Source organism: Lepisosteus oculatus, chromosome 1, assembly GCF_040954835.1.
Source record: "Lepisosteus oculatus isolate fLepOcu1 chromosome 1, fLepOcu1.hap2, whole genome shotgun sequence".
Classification (NCBI taxonomy): domain Eukaryota; kingdom Metazoa; phylum Chordata; class Actinopteri; order Semionotiformes; family Lepisosteidae; genus Lepisosteus; species Lepisosteus oculatus.
This window is the reverse complement of record NC_090696.1, coordinates 17,059,657-17,078,801: the sequence shown is the minus strand read 5'-3', so window position 1 is coordinate 17,078,801 and position 19,145 is coordinate 17,059,657. Positions and strand designations below refer to the sequence as shown.

The 19,145-nt window shown below is 46.4% G+C and overlaps 1 protein-coding gene across 1 annotated transcript; it reads right to left on the bottom strand.

The window, feature by feature from the left end:
• Window positions 1–387: 387 nt before the first annotated feature.
• Window positions 388–17,203, bottom strand: LOC138225033 (acid-sensing ion channel 1-like). The gene is made up of 3 exons (XM_069183650.1): window positions 14,667–17,203; window positions 4,369–4,567; window positions 388–1,805 (listed from the first exon to the last, which is right to left on the bottom strand). Exons 1-3 carry the CDS (start codon window positions 15,026–15,028, stop codon window positions 1,800–1,802), a joined length of 567 nt encoding a protein of 188 aa, XP_069039751.1. The 5' UTR covers window positions 15,029–17,203; the 3' UTR covers window positions 388–1,799.
• Window positions 17,204–19,145: the final 1,942 nt, after the last annotated feature.

Here is a 19,145-nt window from a genome sequence, read left to right as displayed (position 1 = left end):
GAATACTTTAGAGAAAGAAAGAAGATAAGATACCTGCTGCAACCCCTGTCCTGTTCAGCCCTTGCCCCCTATGTGCTTAGTGCAGCAGAGGCCGGGCCTTGTGACCGGACACATCAGGACTCTTGAAGTTCAGAGCCACAAAGGCTAGGGTCCGGCTGAAAGAGACAGCACCAGAGCCCTTCACCTGCTCAGAGGAATGTGGAGTTTACCCACAGGAGCTCCGCTCATCTGCCTCCGAAATCACACTGACATCGCAGACCGGGGAAGATTTTATTTGAATCAAAGCCCGCTTCATGGTTGTGGATTAGTTTGCTTGTAAATTCTTCTAAAACACACCACAAAGCCACACACTCTTCCACAGTGCCCCTGGTGACAGAAAATTTGGTTCCAATTTGTAGGCTGAGAGGAAACGCACTGCAGGGCCAAAAGAAATAGCAGTGGCAAGGGGCAATAAGTTTATTTAAAATAACCAAATACATCGCACACGATGTACGCATTAGCATCTACACAAACACAAAATGCTGAAATAGTTTATGATGAAACTGAGTTCAGTATCCAATGTAATTGTTAAATAATCATTAGTAAAGATAGATGACATAAACATCCTTTAGTGCATATGGCTGAAATAAGGAAAATTCACATTTTAAAGGCATGATCAGGTTCCTTCTGAAAGGCACTGGAAGAAAACTACAAGTTTATGGTTCAATCTGATCAACCTACAGTATACGTTCAGCAGAACAGGACAGTCCTAGATGTCAGTACGGATCTTAACATCGCGGGTCACTGTAATCTGTCTGTAGTTAGAGTGAGATTGTCTTTTTAAAGTTGATGTGCTGGGACGATTACCCAGCCCTGTAACAAACGGTCTCAGGGACAGCGAGGCTGCCATCAGCCTATGAGAGAGAACTCTCATGTGTTGCACGTGAACGTCATCTCTTTAGGAGCCCGCAGAAGGGCAGGGGGGCTTCCATGTAGCTGAAATGAAGGTGGTATGTGAAAAGAAGCTCTGCCTGTTTGCGATGACACCAGGGATTTCATGAGTTTGCTCCTTTCGGGCAGCAGCACAGGATTGGCAAGCCTTCTGAAATCATCAATAGCAGCATCAGATCAGGGCAGGAAGGTGAAATTGGTCCATTTAAGCCTTGATTGAACAAATTCGACCTTCTTCTTGAGATCTTTGGGCTGCTAATGATTTAAGGAGATCTACAAAACTTGCTGGATTGTTGCCCTTGAAGAACTGACTTGGGGAGCCCTGGACTATAATAAAAAAATTAACCTTCCACTGAACTTGATTGATACATCTGTTAGACATCCAATCAATCAATCAATTAATATATAAAGCTTAGGTAGACAACGGCCTCAAGATCTAGAAAGGAATAAACAAGGTTAACTGCAGTATAAAAGGAGATTTGCTAAGAAGAGATGACTTGCTGGGAGACACAAACCAGAGCGCATGAGTGGTACATTAATAACGTGGAAGTGTGTTTGAAAGAGCACTTGCTCTGAGTGTGGAGCTAAATACCCGGCTATGTTGCTGAAGTAGATACTCTTGTTCCTTTCAAGGAACGTCTGGGTGAGATCCTGGGATCAATTAACCGAACAGTCTAGATGGGGTGAATGGCCTCTTCTCCTTCGTAACCTTTCATATGGTCACAACTAGCTGCTCTGCTAAAATTACACAAGACAAGACACCTGGATGTAGCATGATTGCTAGACAGTTTCACATGAACTGGAGAGCCTCTTCTTGTTCTCTACTCGTCTCTTATGTTCTTCTGTGACGCTGGGAACTGCAGCAGCCACTAGGTCTGGAAGCATAAGGTAAATCACACTATGAAGCCACAGTGCAAGTGTAAGCAAGCCGAACTGTGTGCACAAGATACTGCAAAATGAATTTGTAGAGGCTGAGTGAATTAAAGTGAAGGAGGTTTACAGAGACCCATTGTTTCGGCACTGCAAAAATTTCCTATGACAGCTAGAGAAAAGGTGATTATTAAGTCCATGCAATAGTAGCTCTGCAGTGACTCCTTTGTTCTTGAAATGTAATGAACCCAGACTGAACCTGGAATGCCCTGGTTTATTTGTGAGTCAGGATAAAGTTTCAATAAAACGAGAACAACAGCTCGTACAGTATTTGATCCAGTACTGTGCTGATCAATGTAAAAGGCCCCATAAAATAAAAAAAAGGGTACAAATTATAACGACAGTGGTTAGGGAGCCCCCTGAAGCTGAGCCTTTATTAAATACGGGACTAAACTGAAATCAATTTGAGACTTGCTACGAGATGGTACATCTCACAAGATATAACTCAGAAGATATAATCAGCGGCCTCCCCTGTGCTCCAGGTTGGGAGCTCCAGGCAGCTCGCACATTAACCAGCAGCACAGACGCTTGCATCTTTCTCACTGTGGGGTTCGCAGGTACTGCAGGCAGCTCAAATGGATCTGTTTCATTAGACAGGGACTCTGGCAACGCAGCTGGTGTATCGCGAGTCTCCACACAGAGCAGGGACATCAGGGTGAGGGATCGCCTCCGATGCAAACAACTTCAAAGGGCTGGGTGATGTTAAGCCTATTTGTCGACACGCAGGGAGAGCAGCGAGATTAATCCGCACCACATCCTCCGTGCCGTTTGGCAGAAACAGCCGGGAACAGTGGAAACCAAGTTTTCTTTTTTTTTTAGATTGCACAAACGTTAATTTTATTATTTATATTATACTGCACAAATCCCCCCAAAAAAATCTGGATTGTACTTGATCAACTGTATTTATTTTTCCATCGCCTTCTAACTGAAATTGTTAACTGCTACTGCCTCCAATGATCTTTCAGGGTCTTGAAAAGCTATGGATTGTAGTTTTTCTCTTCTAATTTAGTCCTGCACTCTATTAATTCTAGTTATAGTCCTGCAGTCAGCTGGGTAGCCAAAGCTCCTCTGCCAGCGGGACTTAGCCTCGGTCACGCAGGCATTAGTTGCGAACCAAGATAGATGTTCCCCCAGATTGAGCGGGAAGCGTCAGTGAAGACACACCAGCCCCAAACCAGGCTAAACACCCGCCACAGAGAAACAGAACTTCAAATGTGGAGGCTGCAGCACATTCTGAAACACACAGATTTCAAGAGCAGCTCTTTGTGGAAACCACACCAACGTGATTGGCAATATACACCTTTGTCAAAACCGTCAGGAAATGTATCGGGTCCTCAGCTGACAATCCAGCACTGTTGGGTAGAAGATATGCTAAAACAGGACTCACAAGTTCCCCCAGCTCACACCCCCAACTCTTCCGGTATTGCTGGAGAATCCTCGTTTTAACACACTGTTCAGAGATCGGCCTTGCAGCAGGTCAGAAAGGTCTTTCAAATGTACTGTACGTGCATAGAAATGACCAAACGGACAAGGTGGTTGCATTCATTAACATTCTCATGTTCTTAAACAGGGACACACAGATACAGTATGTGTATCTCTTTAGTAAGAACTTCTCATTTAGCACAGTCTAAGTAACAGTACTCTGATAATTGCATTGGTGTAAAACTAAAAGGTGTCTAGGATAGCTCTTAACACACCCACTTGCCAAGGTGGAATACCTTAGAAAGCAACAGCAATATTTTAACAACAGGGCCAAAGGAATCAAAATAATAATAGCAAAAAGGGCTGTTTGCTGCTACTTCAGCGCAAGTGCATAGCAGGACTCCCTGCCAGCTCTTATTTCTCTGACTAGAGCAGACGTGTTCCTTCTGACCGACCGTCACTCCATCAAGAACAGTCACAGCTGCTCAGCTTCTTCTCCATCTCTCCCAGCACCACCAGCCAGACTCTTCACACGCAAATCCTCATGCACAGAATCGCCTCCGCTCTCATGAAACGGCTATAACCACGTTAGAAAAGCAGTCACAACGCATTACGGCTTGCCCCTATAGATCTCGTTTCATACAAAGCAACCCCAGAGCACATTACAATAAAAACAATTTCAGAAGCCATCGGCTCAACACAGAGACCAGCCAACAAAATACTCGCGGGACGCGATTTGGAGCTATTTTCTGTCACTGCAGAGATTTCTCCAGATTTTCTCTCACCCCATAGAACCTCTAGCTAATATTAGAAACTTCCTTCGAGAGAAAAAAAAAACAATATTTTCGAGACCTGTTGCTAGAATTGCACCTTTATACGTTTTATAGCTGCTTGCACAAAATGTCCCCCTTCGAGCAAAATCGTCTTGCCGGTCAGCAACAACCCCCGCAATCGGTCACCGACCATCCCGGGCTGCTCGGAACAAGCGCCCTTGAACTGCAACACCTGCACGGGCAACAGCCCTACAGCAGGCCCAAACTGGTCAACTCCAGCGCTGGCAGTGCCAGCCGAGACGGGGAGACTCACCACTCTGAAGTCCTCGGCGCTGCACTCAACCCCTTTATAGCGGCAGGCCAGCAGCATGTCTTTGATGTCGTGGCCGGTACGGTCGTAGAACTCGCGCATGTTGAAGGGCCTGGGCTTGAAGTTGTGGAAGTCTGCCTTGACCTTCAGGACCTCCATCACGCTGTCTTCCACCAGGTGGGGGTCCCGGATCTCAAACCTGCTGGGAGAGACGGAGAGCTGGGAGTGGGACCGGCTGGCGGAAGTGCCGAACGCTGTTTGCCGTCCGCCTTTGTCCAGCGTGACGGGGGCTTTTTTTTCAGGAGCAGCAGTGAGACGCACAGCAGGACATCATTTTAAAGCCACGAGTCAGAGGAACAGGCTGCCCAGCATTCCTGTTAGGACAGATGCCCTTGGATCCTTCTGGAAATGGCTGAATGGGATCCTCAGATCATTTAGTCACCAGCAGCCAAAAAGATAATTGGGGGCCGATAGGCTCTTCTTCATTCTGCTCCTAGCCAGCCTATCTGACTGTGAAGCTGTGAGAAATGCCACGTTCAGCCATCTACTGTGTATTCCTAACTTAGCAAACATATCCTAAAGGTCACTTTTCACTCAAAGGCATTTTGAGGCATTTTAACACTTCTGTCCCACAACAGTTCAATACTGGGGTGGTCAGATCACATCATCACATCACAAGCCCTGTTTCTACTTGCTCACTAGAAAGCATTGGCAACGTTTAGAGGCAGGCTGGTGGCTCATTGATCTGATGCACCTCATTATATCCACAACTCTGGCTTTCAAAAGTTTTTGCCTTTATTGTGTATTTACAAGAAATTTCAAATCATTTGACTTCAGAAGAAACTGAAAGCAAGTGCTGGCCCCGTTTCTTTGCTCTGCGAATGTCCAGATTCGCCTAAAGAAAAACCGAACATCAAAGGGATTTTGACTTCGACATTCATAAGCAAACAAGACTCGCAGACCTCTCAGACATTATTATTTACTTTGTAAAATTTTCAAATGTGTTTCCAGCATTTAAAATCCATGTACAGTAAAAGAAACCCTTGATCAAGCAAGGACATTGAATCTTTGTCCTGTGAAAAAATGTTCTTATTCAGAGGCACAGTTCTCCCTATGTTTGGCATCGCAGATTAATTTTGTCATTTAACCCCGCTATTGTTCAGCCTCCGCCCATTCCCAGCCAGAGAAGAATGGCTTTCATTACTACCTACAAAGAGCTAGCAAAGACTCAAGTGATCGGCTGCTCCCAGACGGGTTTGCGAATTGACGGAGGGTTTCACAATTAATTAAAATCAAAATAACAGTGATTGCTACCTTTTCCTTTTTGAGCAAAATAAAAAACCTCCTATTTTTTCCCCCTAGGAGCTTTTCAAATGCTGCAGTTTGCTACTGTCAGCTAGGGTTCGCAGACTTGCAGGACTATCATTTAAAAGATCAATAGAGGGAGGGAGGGACAGGGAGCATGTCAGTACAGGGAGTGCAATCGGTGCTACCAGGTACCAGATTATTACAGAACCACGGTGTCTTCTACTGACTCTTTTCCATTAAGTAATTGTGTAAGGAGCAGGGTGGTGATGCGTTTGGAAGCAGATTGTTTTGAATGCTCTCTATAAAAACAGAACCAGGAAGAGTCCAGCCTGGCTGTTGACATGTTGTCTAATAAGTCTAAGTCTAAACATTTCTTCAGTTTTCTCTCCGTACGGGTTTTGATCAGCTTGGGAGCACAGGGATATCACTGGGGCTTGAGAAGACTTTACAGCTGCAAAGAGGGATACGCCACTTGATGAGTAATGTATATACTGTATGATATATATATTGACTTAAAATAATACTAATTTATTAAATCATTCATTATGTGTTATGATTTATTTTATGAGTAGCCTGGAGAAACGCTAACTTTTTAAAATAGAAGATTTTAACAGAACTACAGCACTGTGGTAACAATAATCACAATATTATAGCCATACTGCTTTTCTAAACAAAATAAATCTGAAAAATAAGTTGGTCAAAATATTAATAAAAAGCCCTTATCATTATTTGGTGACATCTAATGTGTATTCTAGCTATTAATGTTCCTTTAGCTTTTATTTGACAAAGCATATTCAATTGACTCACATGTACACAAGTTCAATTTTGCTAATGTATGCCCTTCTTGTTGCATGCCCTCTTGATGTTTGCTCTGCACGTTTGCCCTATTAAGTAGCTATTTATAACAGAGAGGAAGCATTCAGGGGGAAGCTCATCGCTGTTGCACGAAACACGAGCAATCAAAGCATAACATTTCAAACTGAGCCCCCCTCCTCTCTCCCACTCCCCCCCCCCTTGCCTTGCACACTTCTAACCCTTCACTCTTCCACTGTGAGAATGGTAACAGTCTAAAACGACTCATACTGTATGATCCTGTCAACCTCTTTTCCCAGAATTTCAGTTTGGATCAGCTGGAGCTAGAACTCCAACCAAGGTCGGAAACAGGCTCGTCATTTTCAGTCTGCGCTGGCTGCTCTCATTTGCATTTGTCTTTACTGCACAGGATGAACCCACTCTTTGCACTAAGAGCTCATTGATTCAGAGCGAACTACATTATATTATATGATGGGTGCACTGGATGCTAAAAGCAGGTGTAGTTTCACGGACTCAGGAGTCCGATCTGGGGCAGTCCTAAGTTGTTAAGGTACCTGGGACCGCCACCGCCAATACAAACCATGTGCTTGACAACATGGAGCACCAACAGGTAATGGCTGTCTGGGAAACTTGCTCCCGATGTCCCTCTCATTCTTGCTCTCTTCCAGGGGGGAAAAAAAACAGTATCTCGTACAATGATTTTGTCAGCAGGAAGCGTTTCTTCCATGTGCCAATGACACAGATAAAGGCTTTTTTTTCCTCTCTTTTTATAGCGGCACTCAATGTGACCAAACGCAGCCCCAAGCACCAACACCTGCTCTCCAACTGCTTCAATTAAGGGACCAAATTAATCCAATTACCTCCAATTATCCTCCGGTGCAGTGAACTTTGCACCGGGCTCTAAGCTGCTCCGATTTCCATAACTATTAAAGCAGTCCTCACTGCTCTGGACAACAGATAATGAGGCTGCATTAGTAGGGGTCTGTACTAATCTGGACTTTAAGCAGTACTGGAATAAACGTCACAAACAATGTGCTGTAAAGGCAGCACACTGGAGTAGTCAGGTCAGGGCCTTGTCCTCCAGTCTCAGGTGGGATTCTGCTGTTACTCTACAGCAAGGTGCGTTGCTCAAATTGGTCCAGCAAAGGTCCTGCTGTAGAAACAGGTCTCCTGGCGATCACAGTAAATGACATGCATGATTAAAAAACGACTTTTCCTTATTATTTTTTCAACTTATGTTTATGAATAACTTCGATATCCTTCTAATTTGATTGTCCTTCCCCACTCCAGGGAATGACACAATCTGGGATGAGTACAGGTCCCCAGTTCTCAGATTCTCAGGGCCCTTCCCTGAGGCTCACGGAGCAAAGAAAAGTTCAACTTGGGCAGGGAGAGCGGGGAACATAAATAAAACATGACCGAGGTATGCTCAAATTGGATTCGTAATACAGTACTGTATATACACAGTAGTGCTATTCAGAAAGTAGTACATAGGATTTCCATAATTCAGAAAAATCTCCAGTTTTAATTACATGGTTGTGGGAGGTGTGATTTTTCTAATTTCATAAACTGTGAAACACAATCTACGCCGAGATGCTAATTCAATGCCAGAATATCACGATCATCCAATTTCATTCCAGTGCCCCCAAGCCCTTTGAAGACACAGATGCACTGAATCTATTTGCAATCTGTTGAATCTATGTGGAGGGGATGCCTTCTGGGGTCCACCTCCATCTCCTCCCCACCTGATCCCAAGTTAATTGACTTGGGTCCTCAGCTCTGAATTCGTTGTATGAAACACAAGACTCTCAGAAGAGCACTTACAAGCTCGCAGATCCCAGGGGCATGGGGCTTTTAGGAGCCACATATCACAGTAACAATATGTGGATTCTTAATATTACCCCACTGTGCTTTTCCAAAGCAATCATAGCCAAGCACATAGAGAGATTCAATTGGATTACACGCCACAAGCACTTTAATTTCAGATGAATGTTTAATAAATAGAAGCAGCATATCCTCCACCCTAGTCAGACTCAGTAATAAATACTGCCCCCCTGCTCTCCATTCTAAGCCTTTAACTCTATAGCTACTGGAATTTCTCCCATTTACCCTTCTCATAAACAATAATAATGCTCCCAACCCACCTCTTCCAATACTTTAAATGCTCTAGCGCTCAAATGTACTGTAGCAACAAGGCACAAGAGCTTGACAATTACTGGTTTTGGTCTTTTGCTAAAAGTTCACTCATTAACTGTAACCTAGGACAAGTACTGTAGGGCTGTAACGCTGTAACACTAACGCTGACCTCTCAGAACTGTGCCAGAGCTCTGAGAGGGCTGGAGACAGGGGTGGTCTTTCTTCTATAAGATGATGATAGCAAGAGGGCTTTAGGAAAGATTGCTAACAGTCTGCACCAGCTTTTCTGAACTGTACTTTGAGAGCAAGATTAAAGAACTTTAAGGATGCCAGTTCCTACCATATTAAATGGCAAAGCTAATGAAATTTCCCTCCTCTGAGTAAAAGCAGTGTAGATCTCAAGTTTCCATTGCCTGGAGCACATGAAGAGCCCTGTGGACAAGGAGGCCTATACTGTGTCACTAGGTGAATGTGCCCGAGATTCCCAAAGTGGCAGCACGCAACTGCCCAAGTGCAAGTAGAGTAGGGCTGGGATAAGCCAGCCAGTATATCTGTGGCTCAGTAATCCTATGACTTTGGCTGGGGTGTCAGCAGTCGTGCCGTGATGTCACTGAGAGAGGTGCTGCTCCTCCACTTGGAGATAACTCTCCTGCCAGGCACTGTGTCAAATAGCAGATGGCCCAGCAGGTAGTGGGGGTGGGGTCAGGGGTGTCGGTGATGTCAGCATCTACGGAATATGAGCCAAGAGGCATTAAACCATCTACTGTCCCAGTTTGGGGGTAGATAATAGACAAATTCTGGCGATTCTGAAAGTTTTTAAAAACGTGCTCCGGTGCTCCGCGTGCTTTACTGCTGCAGACTCTCCTGCTCAGTTTCAATGCAATCTGTGAGTCCACGCCGCCAGACAGTGAGCCCTCTGCACCTCTGACTCCTCTGTCCGCCACACAGCCCCACGGCTTAGGTTTAAAGCCACCGGCCAGGCATCGTTAGGGAAAGTTTCATTCAGAAAACAAACTCCTCATTAGGAGTAAGATACTCTTTCCTTTTTATTCTGCTATTTTATGTCAAAAGCCTGAAGTCCACCATTGAGACATATCGATTTTTTGGGAAAAGGTCAGAAACAAACAAGAAAGATGCAAGAGCTCAGTAAATCTACTCCCATCGACCAAAAGCTGAAAAATAGAAAAATACAAATCACACCTACAGATATGTACAAACTGCTGTATAATTCTCTCTGAATTAACCCCCCCCCCCATAAAATCAATACAGATTTCTGCAGCTGCTGAATTTGATTTGTAAAACAAAAATGATAGAAAGTGGCCAGGGACCAACAGCCCCAGTCACTGAGCACTATCCACCCACCCATCTTCTAACTGATTCATTCAGTTCAGGGTCTCAGGGGGAGCCCAGCAAGCATCGGGCGCAAAGGCAGGGTACACTCTGGACAGGACGCCAGTCCATCACAGGGGACACACACAGACACAGACGCGCGCACACTCACACCAGGGCTGGTTTTCCCAGAAGCCAATTAACCCACCAGTATGTCTTCTGCACTGTGGGAGGAAACCAGAGCACCTGGAGGAAACGCACACAAACTTGGAGAGAGCATGCAAACTCCACACAGACAGCACCCCAGGTCCAGAGTTGAACCCAGGGCCCCAGCGCTGTGAGGCAGAAATGTTAAACCCTGAGCCGCCATGCCGCCCTTCACTGAGGGCTAATTCAGGCAAGATCAAAGTCAATATGCTGTTGCCCAGCCAGGGGGAAGAGAAATCTACTGAAGGCTCAGGCGTTGTTCAAAAAGCGCAAAGGGAACGTGGGCCCACCATCTGTTTAAACACACGGAAATGAATAACCAACTGGATGACAGGAACAGCGCAAATTCCTGCAGGGAAATAGACAGCCACCCTTTGCCCCAATGAACTGTGCCATTGTTTAAGTTGGCACACTTCTTTTGTAACTGTGTTTTGACTTATTAAACCAATAGCTGGTGAAAACAACTCATGCCTGAGTAGTAGGTTACGAGCAGAGAGATGCTTTTTATCATCACAGGAACACAAAGGCTGGAGACAAGTCCTAATTACAGGGGGATATAAGTCAATTTTCTTTACAGGGCTTAAAAAGCAGCAGTGTCCACTTGTGATCCCATTCTCTCAGAAGTGCAGGTTTAAGCTGTAGAACTCATTCAGCTACCAATTATTTTGTTGGTTTGCTTTCTGAATTTTTACACAGTTATTTTTTGTTATGACAAACACTGCGAACTATATTTTTAAAACATTCCAATTACTAGAGCCACCAACCACCCATTAATCTCCCAGCCTCTCGGGTTGTCGAAGTGAAGTTGCTCTGGGTAAACGAGAGGGGCTGTGGACGGCGGGTCTTCATGCCATGCAGCTCGCAGACTGACTGGCTGATCCAAGTCACTCATCAATGCGAACTCTCGGGATGCCCCCCTGCAGAATTATTTCAGAGCCTGCTTGCCAACAATGCCATGCATGAAAAACTGCACTGCTGCCCTAAATCTGTTTGCTCCCAATAAGCAAGGAATTCCTTCGATCCTGTTCTCTGAAATAGTCTAAAGCTGTGACTATGCCACGATTCTTTCCAGGCGTGATCCTCGAAAAGGTCTGTCCTGTGTATGTGCTCTTGACAACAGGCCCCTCTTCACATTTAATATGAATGAAGGTTAATCATTTTCTGCCCAGTGGGCCTGTTAGATTACTCCTTATTGTCAAGGTCCAGGTCAGTTCTGCAGAGAGCTAGACACACTGACATCCAGCAATTGTAGTCACAAGAAGCACACCGACATTTAATACTGCACTCGAGTTCACATTCAGTTTCTATCCCCCTGAACGCCGGCTGTGCTTTCAAAAGAACGACACCTGCTTCCTATTTCTGTATTCTGAGAAAGGTTGGGTCCTTTTCAGCCTTTTTTTCGGCTAAAAAAGTATCAGATTAAGCACTGCATTTACCTAGCTCGCCAAATCAACTATGTAAACACAAATGGATTGTGACAAGAGTAAACAAAAGTTTATTTTCTTATTTTCTTATCTCATAAGTCTAACTCCTGAGAAAGATCAAGCTTACCTCTTCACTTCTCTGTCGTAAGAATATGTGTGTACAGATAGCAGATAAAGAGGTTCAGGGAGTCCGAAGAACACAGCTCATAAATGCTTTAAGATGAGACTGAGCTATAGTGTACAATGGAAAAAAATGGAAGATTATAAGGTTTGCATGATTACAAAATCACTTGTTTCACTGCATGCTAAAGTACTGCGCTCTGGTTACTTCTTTTTCCAAACAGCCTTTTGTCTAAAATGTCCAGAAACCAGGGGATTCTTAGAAAAGGTGAATTCCACTTTAATTTAATTCACTCTAGGCTCAGGACTGAAGGCAAAATGCTACATCATAGCTTACAATAGGCGCAGGAAAATTATTTCTTAGCCACACTATAAATGATGATTCAGTGGGATCTTTCCAGAAATGGCTCTTCGGATCAATGAGCTAAAAATAGCCAGAGGACCATGGCGGGCTAATAGACCTCCTACCCCCAGTGACAGGTGACAGGACTGTGTATGTGTGTTTGCTAAAGTGTGGGTACGTTTCCTCAAGGGCAATGCCAATGTCAGAACGATCAGTGAGACACAAACCCGAGGACCAAAGTAGAAATGATGCCGAAGTGCATTTAAAACTGAGCACAGGAGCCACTTCTTTACCCAAAGGGTAGTGGGAGGTTGGAACAAGCTACAGTACATGTACGTGCTGTTAAAGACAACACCCTGGTTTTGTTCAGGGAAACAGCAGGATAAGACCCGTGGATCAATCAACTGCTAACTCCAAAATGGGCTTGACGAGCCCAAACGGCTTCCTTCTCGTCTGTAACTGTGCTTATGTAATTCCATGCACCCAAAAGGTGACAAAATGAATGTAGTCGCCAGCATATTTCAAGTGAATTTTGTATTAGAGCTCAACAGCTCGGCGGTGATCTATGTATTCTAGACAGATAATCAGTGCAACTAGTCAGGCACCGGGGCTGAAGGCTTGTAGGTCAAACCAACACAGAGAGCAGACCAAGCCGAGAGCAGCACAATTTTATTTTTTGGCAGCAAAAACAATTTTTTTTTTGTTTTTCCAAGAGGAATTTCGCCAGCTTTCACTTCACAGCCTCAAGCGCAGTGATTACAACCCGGAAGGCGATGTGTTAAAGCTGCCTCTCGACAGAGCCACAGCTAAGATGCTTGCTGAAGCCTTTAGGTGTTCTGACCAGCAGTTCTCAGCCCTGGTTCCAGAGAACCCCTGGGTGAGCTGCTTTCCTTCCAACTGGGCTTCTTCATCACTAGTGCTAATTTATTCCAACGTTTCCTATCTGAGGCATGCTTTTTTTAATATGCTCTTAGCTCTTAGAAAGCTGGAAGAAACCGGTAATGGAGACGAACACTGTTCTAATTAGTGAATTTCTGGACTGCCCTCACTCAGGTGTGCTAGCTGACATAGAACTAATTGGACCAAAGCAGGAGGACACACACTAATTAACCGTGGGAGGTGTCTGATACCTCCTCAGCCATTGTGATTTTTATCTCATCTGGCAGCCTTTCCTCTTAAAAACTGTGGAAAAAGGAAAGGCCAATCTACTTCATAATCACTCAGTGATCGCCCTTGGGAGACGTCTGATTATGCCTATTGATGTTGGTTGATGTCGGTTTTTGTTTTTACTCGTTCATCGTTATCGCAAACACTATGTTTTGCAGATTTAGTTTTTGGGGGATTTCGGCTTAAACCGGAAAAAGAAAAGCTCTTTGCGGGAGCTGTAACACTAAGAGAGTAAAAGATCCTCACGCTGAAGGACCGAGCCGCTCAGATAAATCCAACAGCCCTCTTCATTCTTTCGGCCCCGGGCCTCCTCGCCTTGAGAGCAGCCCATTTGTCCGTCAGCTGCTCCGACCAACATCTGTCTCCGTGCCTGCCTCTGAGCGCCCAGGAACGACCCGCGACTCGGGCGCTGCTCGTCATAAAGGGAACGGGAGCCGTCATTAAAAGTGAAATTAATTCCGTGAACTGAGCAGAGCGGAAGCGCCCCATCCTTCACGTCTGCTCTCTCCCCGGCACACCGCAGAAGCAGCACGGCAGCGGATACTCCGAGAAACGCGTGTGTGTGTGTGTGAAGAGACACAAATACGACGGTACCGCCACTACCGCTCGTGGTTTCAGAGGGGGTAAAAACCTGTCGTTTTGCCGCATTTGTCCTATTTCATTTGAGACCGTAATACTAACGCTACGATTATTTCACTATCTCGCCTGAACAACTCCCTTTTCAGAAGAAATCGCGTTTCGAGCCCCCACCGAGTACGACAAGCGTGTTGCTGGAATTCAGTGAGCTTGCTAGAGATCCCTTGAACTAGCGTGTTTCCCAACTTTTGGGTAGAAGGATAAACTATTTCAATGGAGCAATCGGTGAGGTCAAGGAACGACGACGGTCAGGTGAAGGAACCCCCCGGACAAGGGCTAAATTTCTGCCCGTTTAACCCCGGAAACCCCTCCCCCGCGGCCACAGCGCGTGTCGGCTGGGGGAGCCTCACCGGAGTCGGGGGAAAGACAACAACAAATCATGCCAATGTGAACGAGGAAGCGTCTGGACACCTTTGAAAATAAAATTGAGTTGGACCAAGTATATTCATAATTAGTCAGGTTGTGCAAAGTAGTAGTAATAATAATAATAATAACAACAATTGCTTACACTTATATAGCGCTTTTCTGGACACTCCACTCAAAGCGCTTTACAGGTAATGGGGACTCCCCTCCACCACCACCAATGTGCAGCATCCACCTGGAGCATCCAAACTAAGAGCTCAGCAAAGAGCCTCGAGTTTCTTTGAGTGCCCCCAAGTTTGAACAACATGCAACCACGACCCTTTCCAACTTCCCACTGTTACACCGCCACTGTCAGCACAGCTGGGCACGGCTGGGCACGGCTTGGCACGGCTCAGCCCCACAGAGGCCCCGGGTGACCCGAGCGCTTACGCGATGAAGGCACGCCTATTACCCACCCGCGGTTGAAGAGGGCCAGCAGCTCCCCGGCGTGGTAGAGGTCGTTGCGCGTCACCCGGCCGAAGCGGAACGCGTTCAGGTTGCAGAAGGTGACGGCGGGAAACACCATGAGCTGCGCCGTCACCTCGTCCAGCTTGGTGACGTGCGGGTAGGCGAAGTAGTACTGGACGCGGTCCACGCACACGCAGATCAGAAAGGCGAGCGAGCCCAGGAAGAAGACCACCCACAGGCAGCGCTTGACACAAATCCTCTCGTAGGTGAAGATGTGAGCGACGCCGTGCAGCGTGGAGGTGCTGGCGAAAACTTCGACAGGAGCGGGGCGGCCGGGATCCTCTTCCTCGGGCTCGACCTTGATATCCATGGTCAACACACACGGCGGCGGTGGTGGTGACCCCCCCCTCGCTCGACTGATAACCCCGGGAAAACGCAGCGAGGCGCCCCTACTTTGTTTATTGTAAAGCTCACACCCTTGAACGCAGCGCACGGAGTTGTCCCGTCATTCACCCAGCGCCTTGACTCAAATAATGAATGACAATTAAGGGGACTTGGAAGTCGAAGAAAACGATTTACGTTGTTCAATGTTACACACTGTTATTAATGCAGACGCAACTGGTGCCATTCGCACCCCGCTCTACAGAACTGCCATTGTGTAGTACGGAAATCCGCGCCTCCTCCCTCTCTCGGAGCCGCCTCCCCCTCTGATGGAGCGCAGTGGGCGGTACGCTATTTTCAGAGCCTCTGATTAAGAGAAAAAGACCTGCTGATCTGTCCTACATTACAGGAAAAAAATATGTTTTTTTTCTGTATGAAAAGCGTGTTGTGTTTAGGAAGTTCAAGTATTTTAAACGTTTAATTAGGAAGTGAAAAAAACTCAAAGCGGACACAAAGATTCTAAGCTGATCACCAGGGAGGAAAATCACCAGTTTTTCGCGCATAAAAAGTAGTTATTAACTATTTAAACCTGTTTTTATAGCTTTTAAAGTCATGCAATGTCTAAGTTAAGCAGGAACGCATCGTTGTATCTTATGTTTTTATTTCTTTTTTAAAAATTGAAAAAAAAATCGTTTGCCCAGCCTTTGAGATGTCATAAAACAGGCGCTGTGCAAAGTCAAAGTCGTCTCCGTGCTTGCATTGGAAATCCCATAGTTAACGGCCGACACGAAATAAACCCCACTATTAAGAAGGCCCCAGCCCCCCAAAAAATATCTGACGGAGAATGTTTGGCAAACGCATGCTTCTGTATCCGCGCTAAGCCATGAGAAGTCCCCCTTGACGCAAAAGACTGCCGTTTAGGTTTCGAGGTCCTCAGCGAGTGCCCACGCGTGTTCCGACGTCTTTCTGTAGAGCACTTGTCTCGCAGCAGCACAACTTGCTTCGCATTTCCCAGCGCTCTGGGGACACCAGAGCCGGAGAATCCGTGGGGTGGCTGTGACAAAGCACAGCGCAGACAGTCCGGTAAACGATCAACTCCCTAGCGAGATGATAAATGCGACCAAAAGCCGACAGTCGGCAGCGTGTTAGCGTGCACACAGGTGATCGGAACAAAACTCCGCGCCGCCACCCCTCCCTCCTAAATTAAAGAAAAAACTAAGCCGAGCTTCTTTCTTTAAGCGCGCTGACCGACAACCACGGTAGGTCGAGACTTTGTACCGGAGTATTTTGTTGTTGTTGTTGTTGTTGTTGTTGTTGTTGTTTTTTCACGGCAGCTGGAACAGCCGCAGCCCCGAGCGCCGGGGAGCCATCCAGCCCGCCCCTCCTCGCGCCGGCACGACACGGGCGCAGAGCCGCACGGACCGGAGCGGGAGCGCGAGACCGGCGCGACTCCAGTCCCCCAGCGGCTGGTTTGGGATGCAAGAGTTCTCTCCCGCAGCAAGCGCCGCTGGAGCCGTGCCCACGCCGGCGAGGACCCACGAAACGCCAGAGGAATAACAACAACAAAAAATACCCCAAAACAATCTCACAGCATCGTCCAGTTTCAGGCTCGGGGGCGCAGGGAAGAACGAATTATCCAAGTACCAAAAACGCCGGAGCACATCAGTCCTGGAGTAGCATCCGTCTCCAATATGCCGAAACGGGGAGATGCTGTCTCTCCTGCAATCCTAGACTGTCTTCAGCTCGGTTCGGCAGGTGGCCTTTGGTATTCCCTAAGTGCGGGGGCGGCTGACGGCGCGCCGGGACGGAGGTTCTGGTTCGGATAAGTCGGGTTTGTGGCGTCACGCTTCCCAAGAAGAAGGGGGGAGAGAAGAAGACTAGGGAGGAGGGAGGGAGAGCGCCGCGCCGCTCCAGCTGCCCGCCGCCTGGCTCGCTTGCGGTGATGTTCGTCAGAGAGGGGGAGAGAAAGAGAGAGGGAGAGAGGGGGCCGCGCTGGGTGCTGATGCTGAAACCGCTTCCGACGTAAAAAGGATCCGTGAATCTCACAAGCCGCGGGCGCACGACAGCAACCCACGGCCACTCACGAACGCGAAGGCTCTTTGCTCTGGTGAGGTTTCGAGAGCTTTTGACAAACACGTCTACATCAAACGGAGCAGGAAACGGACATGCGGGACCCCCCCTTCGCACACACACAGTACACCCCTGAACACACACACACACGCGTGGCCTTTTAATTGTTTTTACCGCGGGGCAAGCCTTCACTCTGCAACGCCACGCATTTGCAGGTGAACGTGTGTATAAAGACCAACACCTGCTCGGTTTACAGGCAAAGTTAATCGCCCGCTGCGACCCCCCTCCACGTTGTCTCACTCACGATGTATTAATTTCCCTAAGTACTGAAGACCTCTCCCAGGGCACATGTAGTAACGGATCGATAGAAAAGGATCCCGGACCGATCGTTACTGGCACAGGTTTTGTGTTTCAGATCGATTCTCCAAATAATCCGCTCTCTCGGGAACCAATGCACCCTTTTAAATAGATACAGTACACGCGGCTTCAAAGATAATGCTATCGTTTTAATCATAATTAGTCATTTGTTTGAAGAACAAAATTTTAACTGGGTAGCAGACTTGCTCAGTTTAAACATCTCTACTTTATATGAGAAATTCTTAGATAAGAGCCAAGCGCTCATCCCAAATGGACTGATCTTCTAGGTGTATGTACATTTTAAACCTTCCCTATGTCAGGAATATCAAAATAAAGAATTCATGTAAGAATATGTCTTAGGACTATCAGATTCTACAGCAAGACTCAATCCATCCCCTTCGTTACTGCTTTATCCAGCAGCAGGGTTGCAGGGGGATCTGTAGCCTATCCCAGCAGGAGAGAGTCTTTATTATCCCTGGCGGGGGCAAGTTTTTTACAGCAGCAGTGTTTTACATCATCAACATATTTACACAGAAGGTCAAGTGTTGTGTAAAGATATGGCTACAGGTATGAATGAGAACTTGCATCTGTTGGTTTTGGAGTTGGGGAGTCGGTATCTGTGCTCTGATGGGAGTAACTGGAAGTTATGAAAAGAAGAAGATCACTTTATTGGCCATATACAATGTCTTGTATTAGGAATTTGTTTTGTCGCATACCCCAGCTTGCTCTCCATCAGACACACAGGCACGGGGAGAGAGAAGGTTGGGGTCAGAGCACAGGGTCAGCCACTGTACAGCACCCCTGGAGCAGCTGGGGTTAAGGGCCTTGCACAGGGGCCCAACGGATTCCTCTGCTGATGCAATTCTCTGGAATTTGAACCGGCAACCTTCCAGCCACAGGCACAGATCCTTATCCACAGTGCCACCACTCCACCCCACCAAGGGAAGGATCATCACAGGTGGATTTTGCTCTTTTCGCAAAACACGTGACTGATTGATGGTGGAGAGGGCTGGAAAATCAGCACCAATGACCTTCTGACATTTTCACTAGGCTGCCCTGCTGCTTCTCGCCTCTCAGATTCAGTTCGCCAAACTAGTCTACTGCAGGACACACACACTGCAGATATATACACACTCACACCAGGACCAGGTTTCCCAGAAGCCCATTAACCCACCAGTATGCCTTTCACCTGTGGCAGGAAACTGGAGCACCTGCTAGAAACCCACTCAAATACGAGGGGGACATGCAAACTCCACACAGACAGCACCCAGGTCCGGAAATGAACCCAGGGCCCTGGCGCTGTGAGGCAGCAATGTTAAACACTGCGCCACCATGCCACCCTCACACCTAGACCCCATTTAATAAATAATAAAAGTCAATTTCACAAGCATAACATACCTTTATCAACTAAATTAATTTGAATAATTACCGTCCACCTGATATGCACAAATGGTTGTGTGTAAATGACCTTATGCATCATAGGAAATCTAGCTGGCTAGAAGAAATATTATATATAAATTGAGGTAGAGTTATAGTCAAAAGTATCTGGGTAGTAAAACTAAAATAAGCAAATAAAGCTACTTCTGTAAAAATCCACATTGCTATTGACAGGAACTAATCAGAAATGCAGTGTTATTATATTATAACTACCATTTATTTGCTTAGCTGGCGACTTCCTC

What these genes read in the sequence shown, in the direction of transcription:
- LOC138225033 (XM_069183650.1), bottom strand. Translation starts at nt 15,028, where the DNA reads ATGGATATCAAGGTCGAGCCCGAGGAAGAGGATCCCGGCCGCCCCGCT. An exon ending in CTGGCCCTCTTCAACCGCGG is followed by an intron (nt 4,568 to 14,666) that starts GTGGGTAATAGG and finishes CGTCTCTCCCAG; the next exon opens with CAGGTTTGAGATCCGGGACC.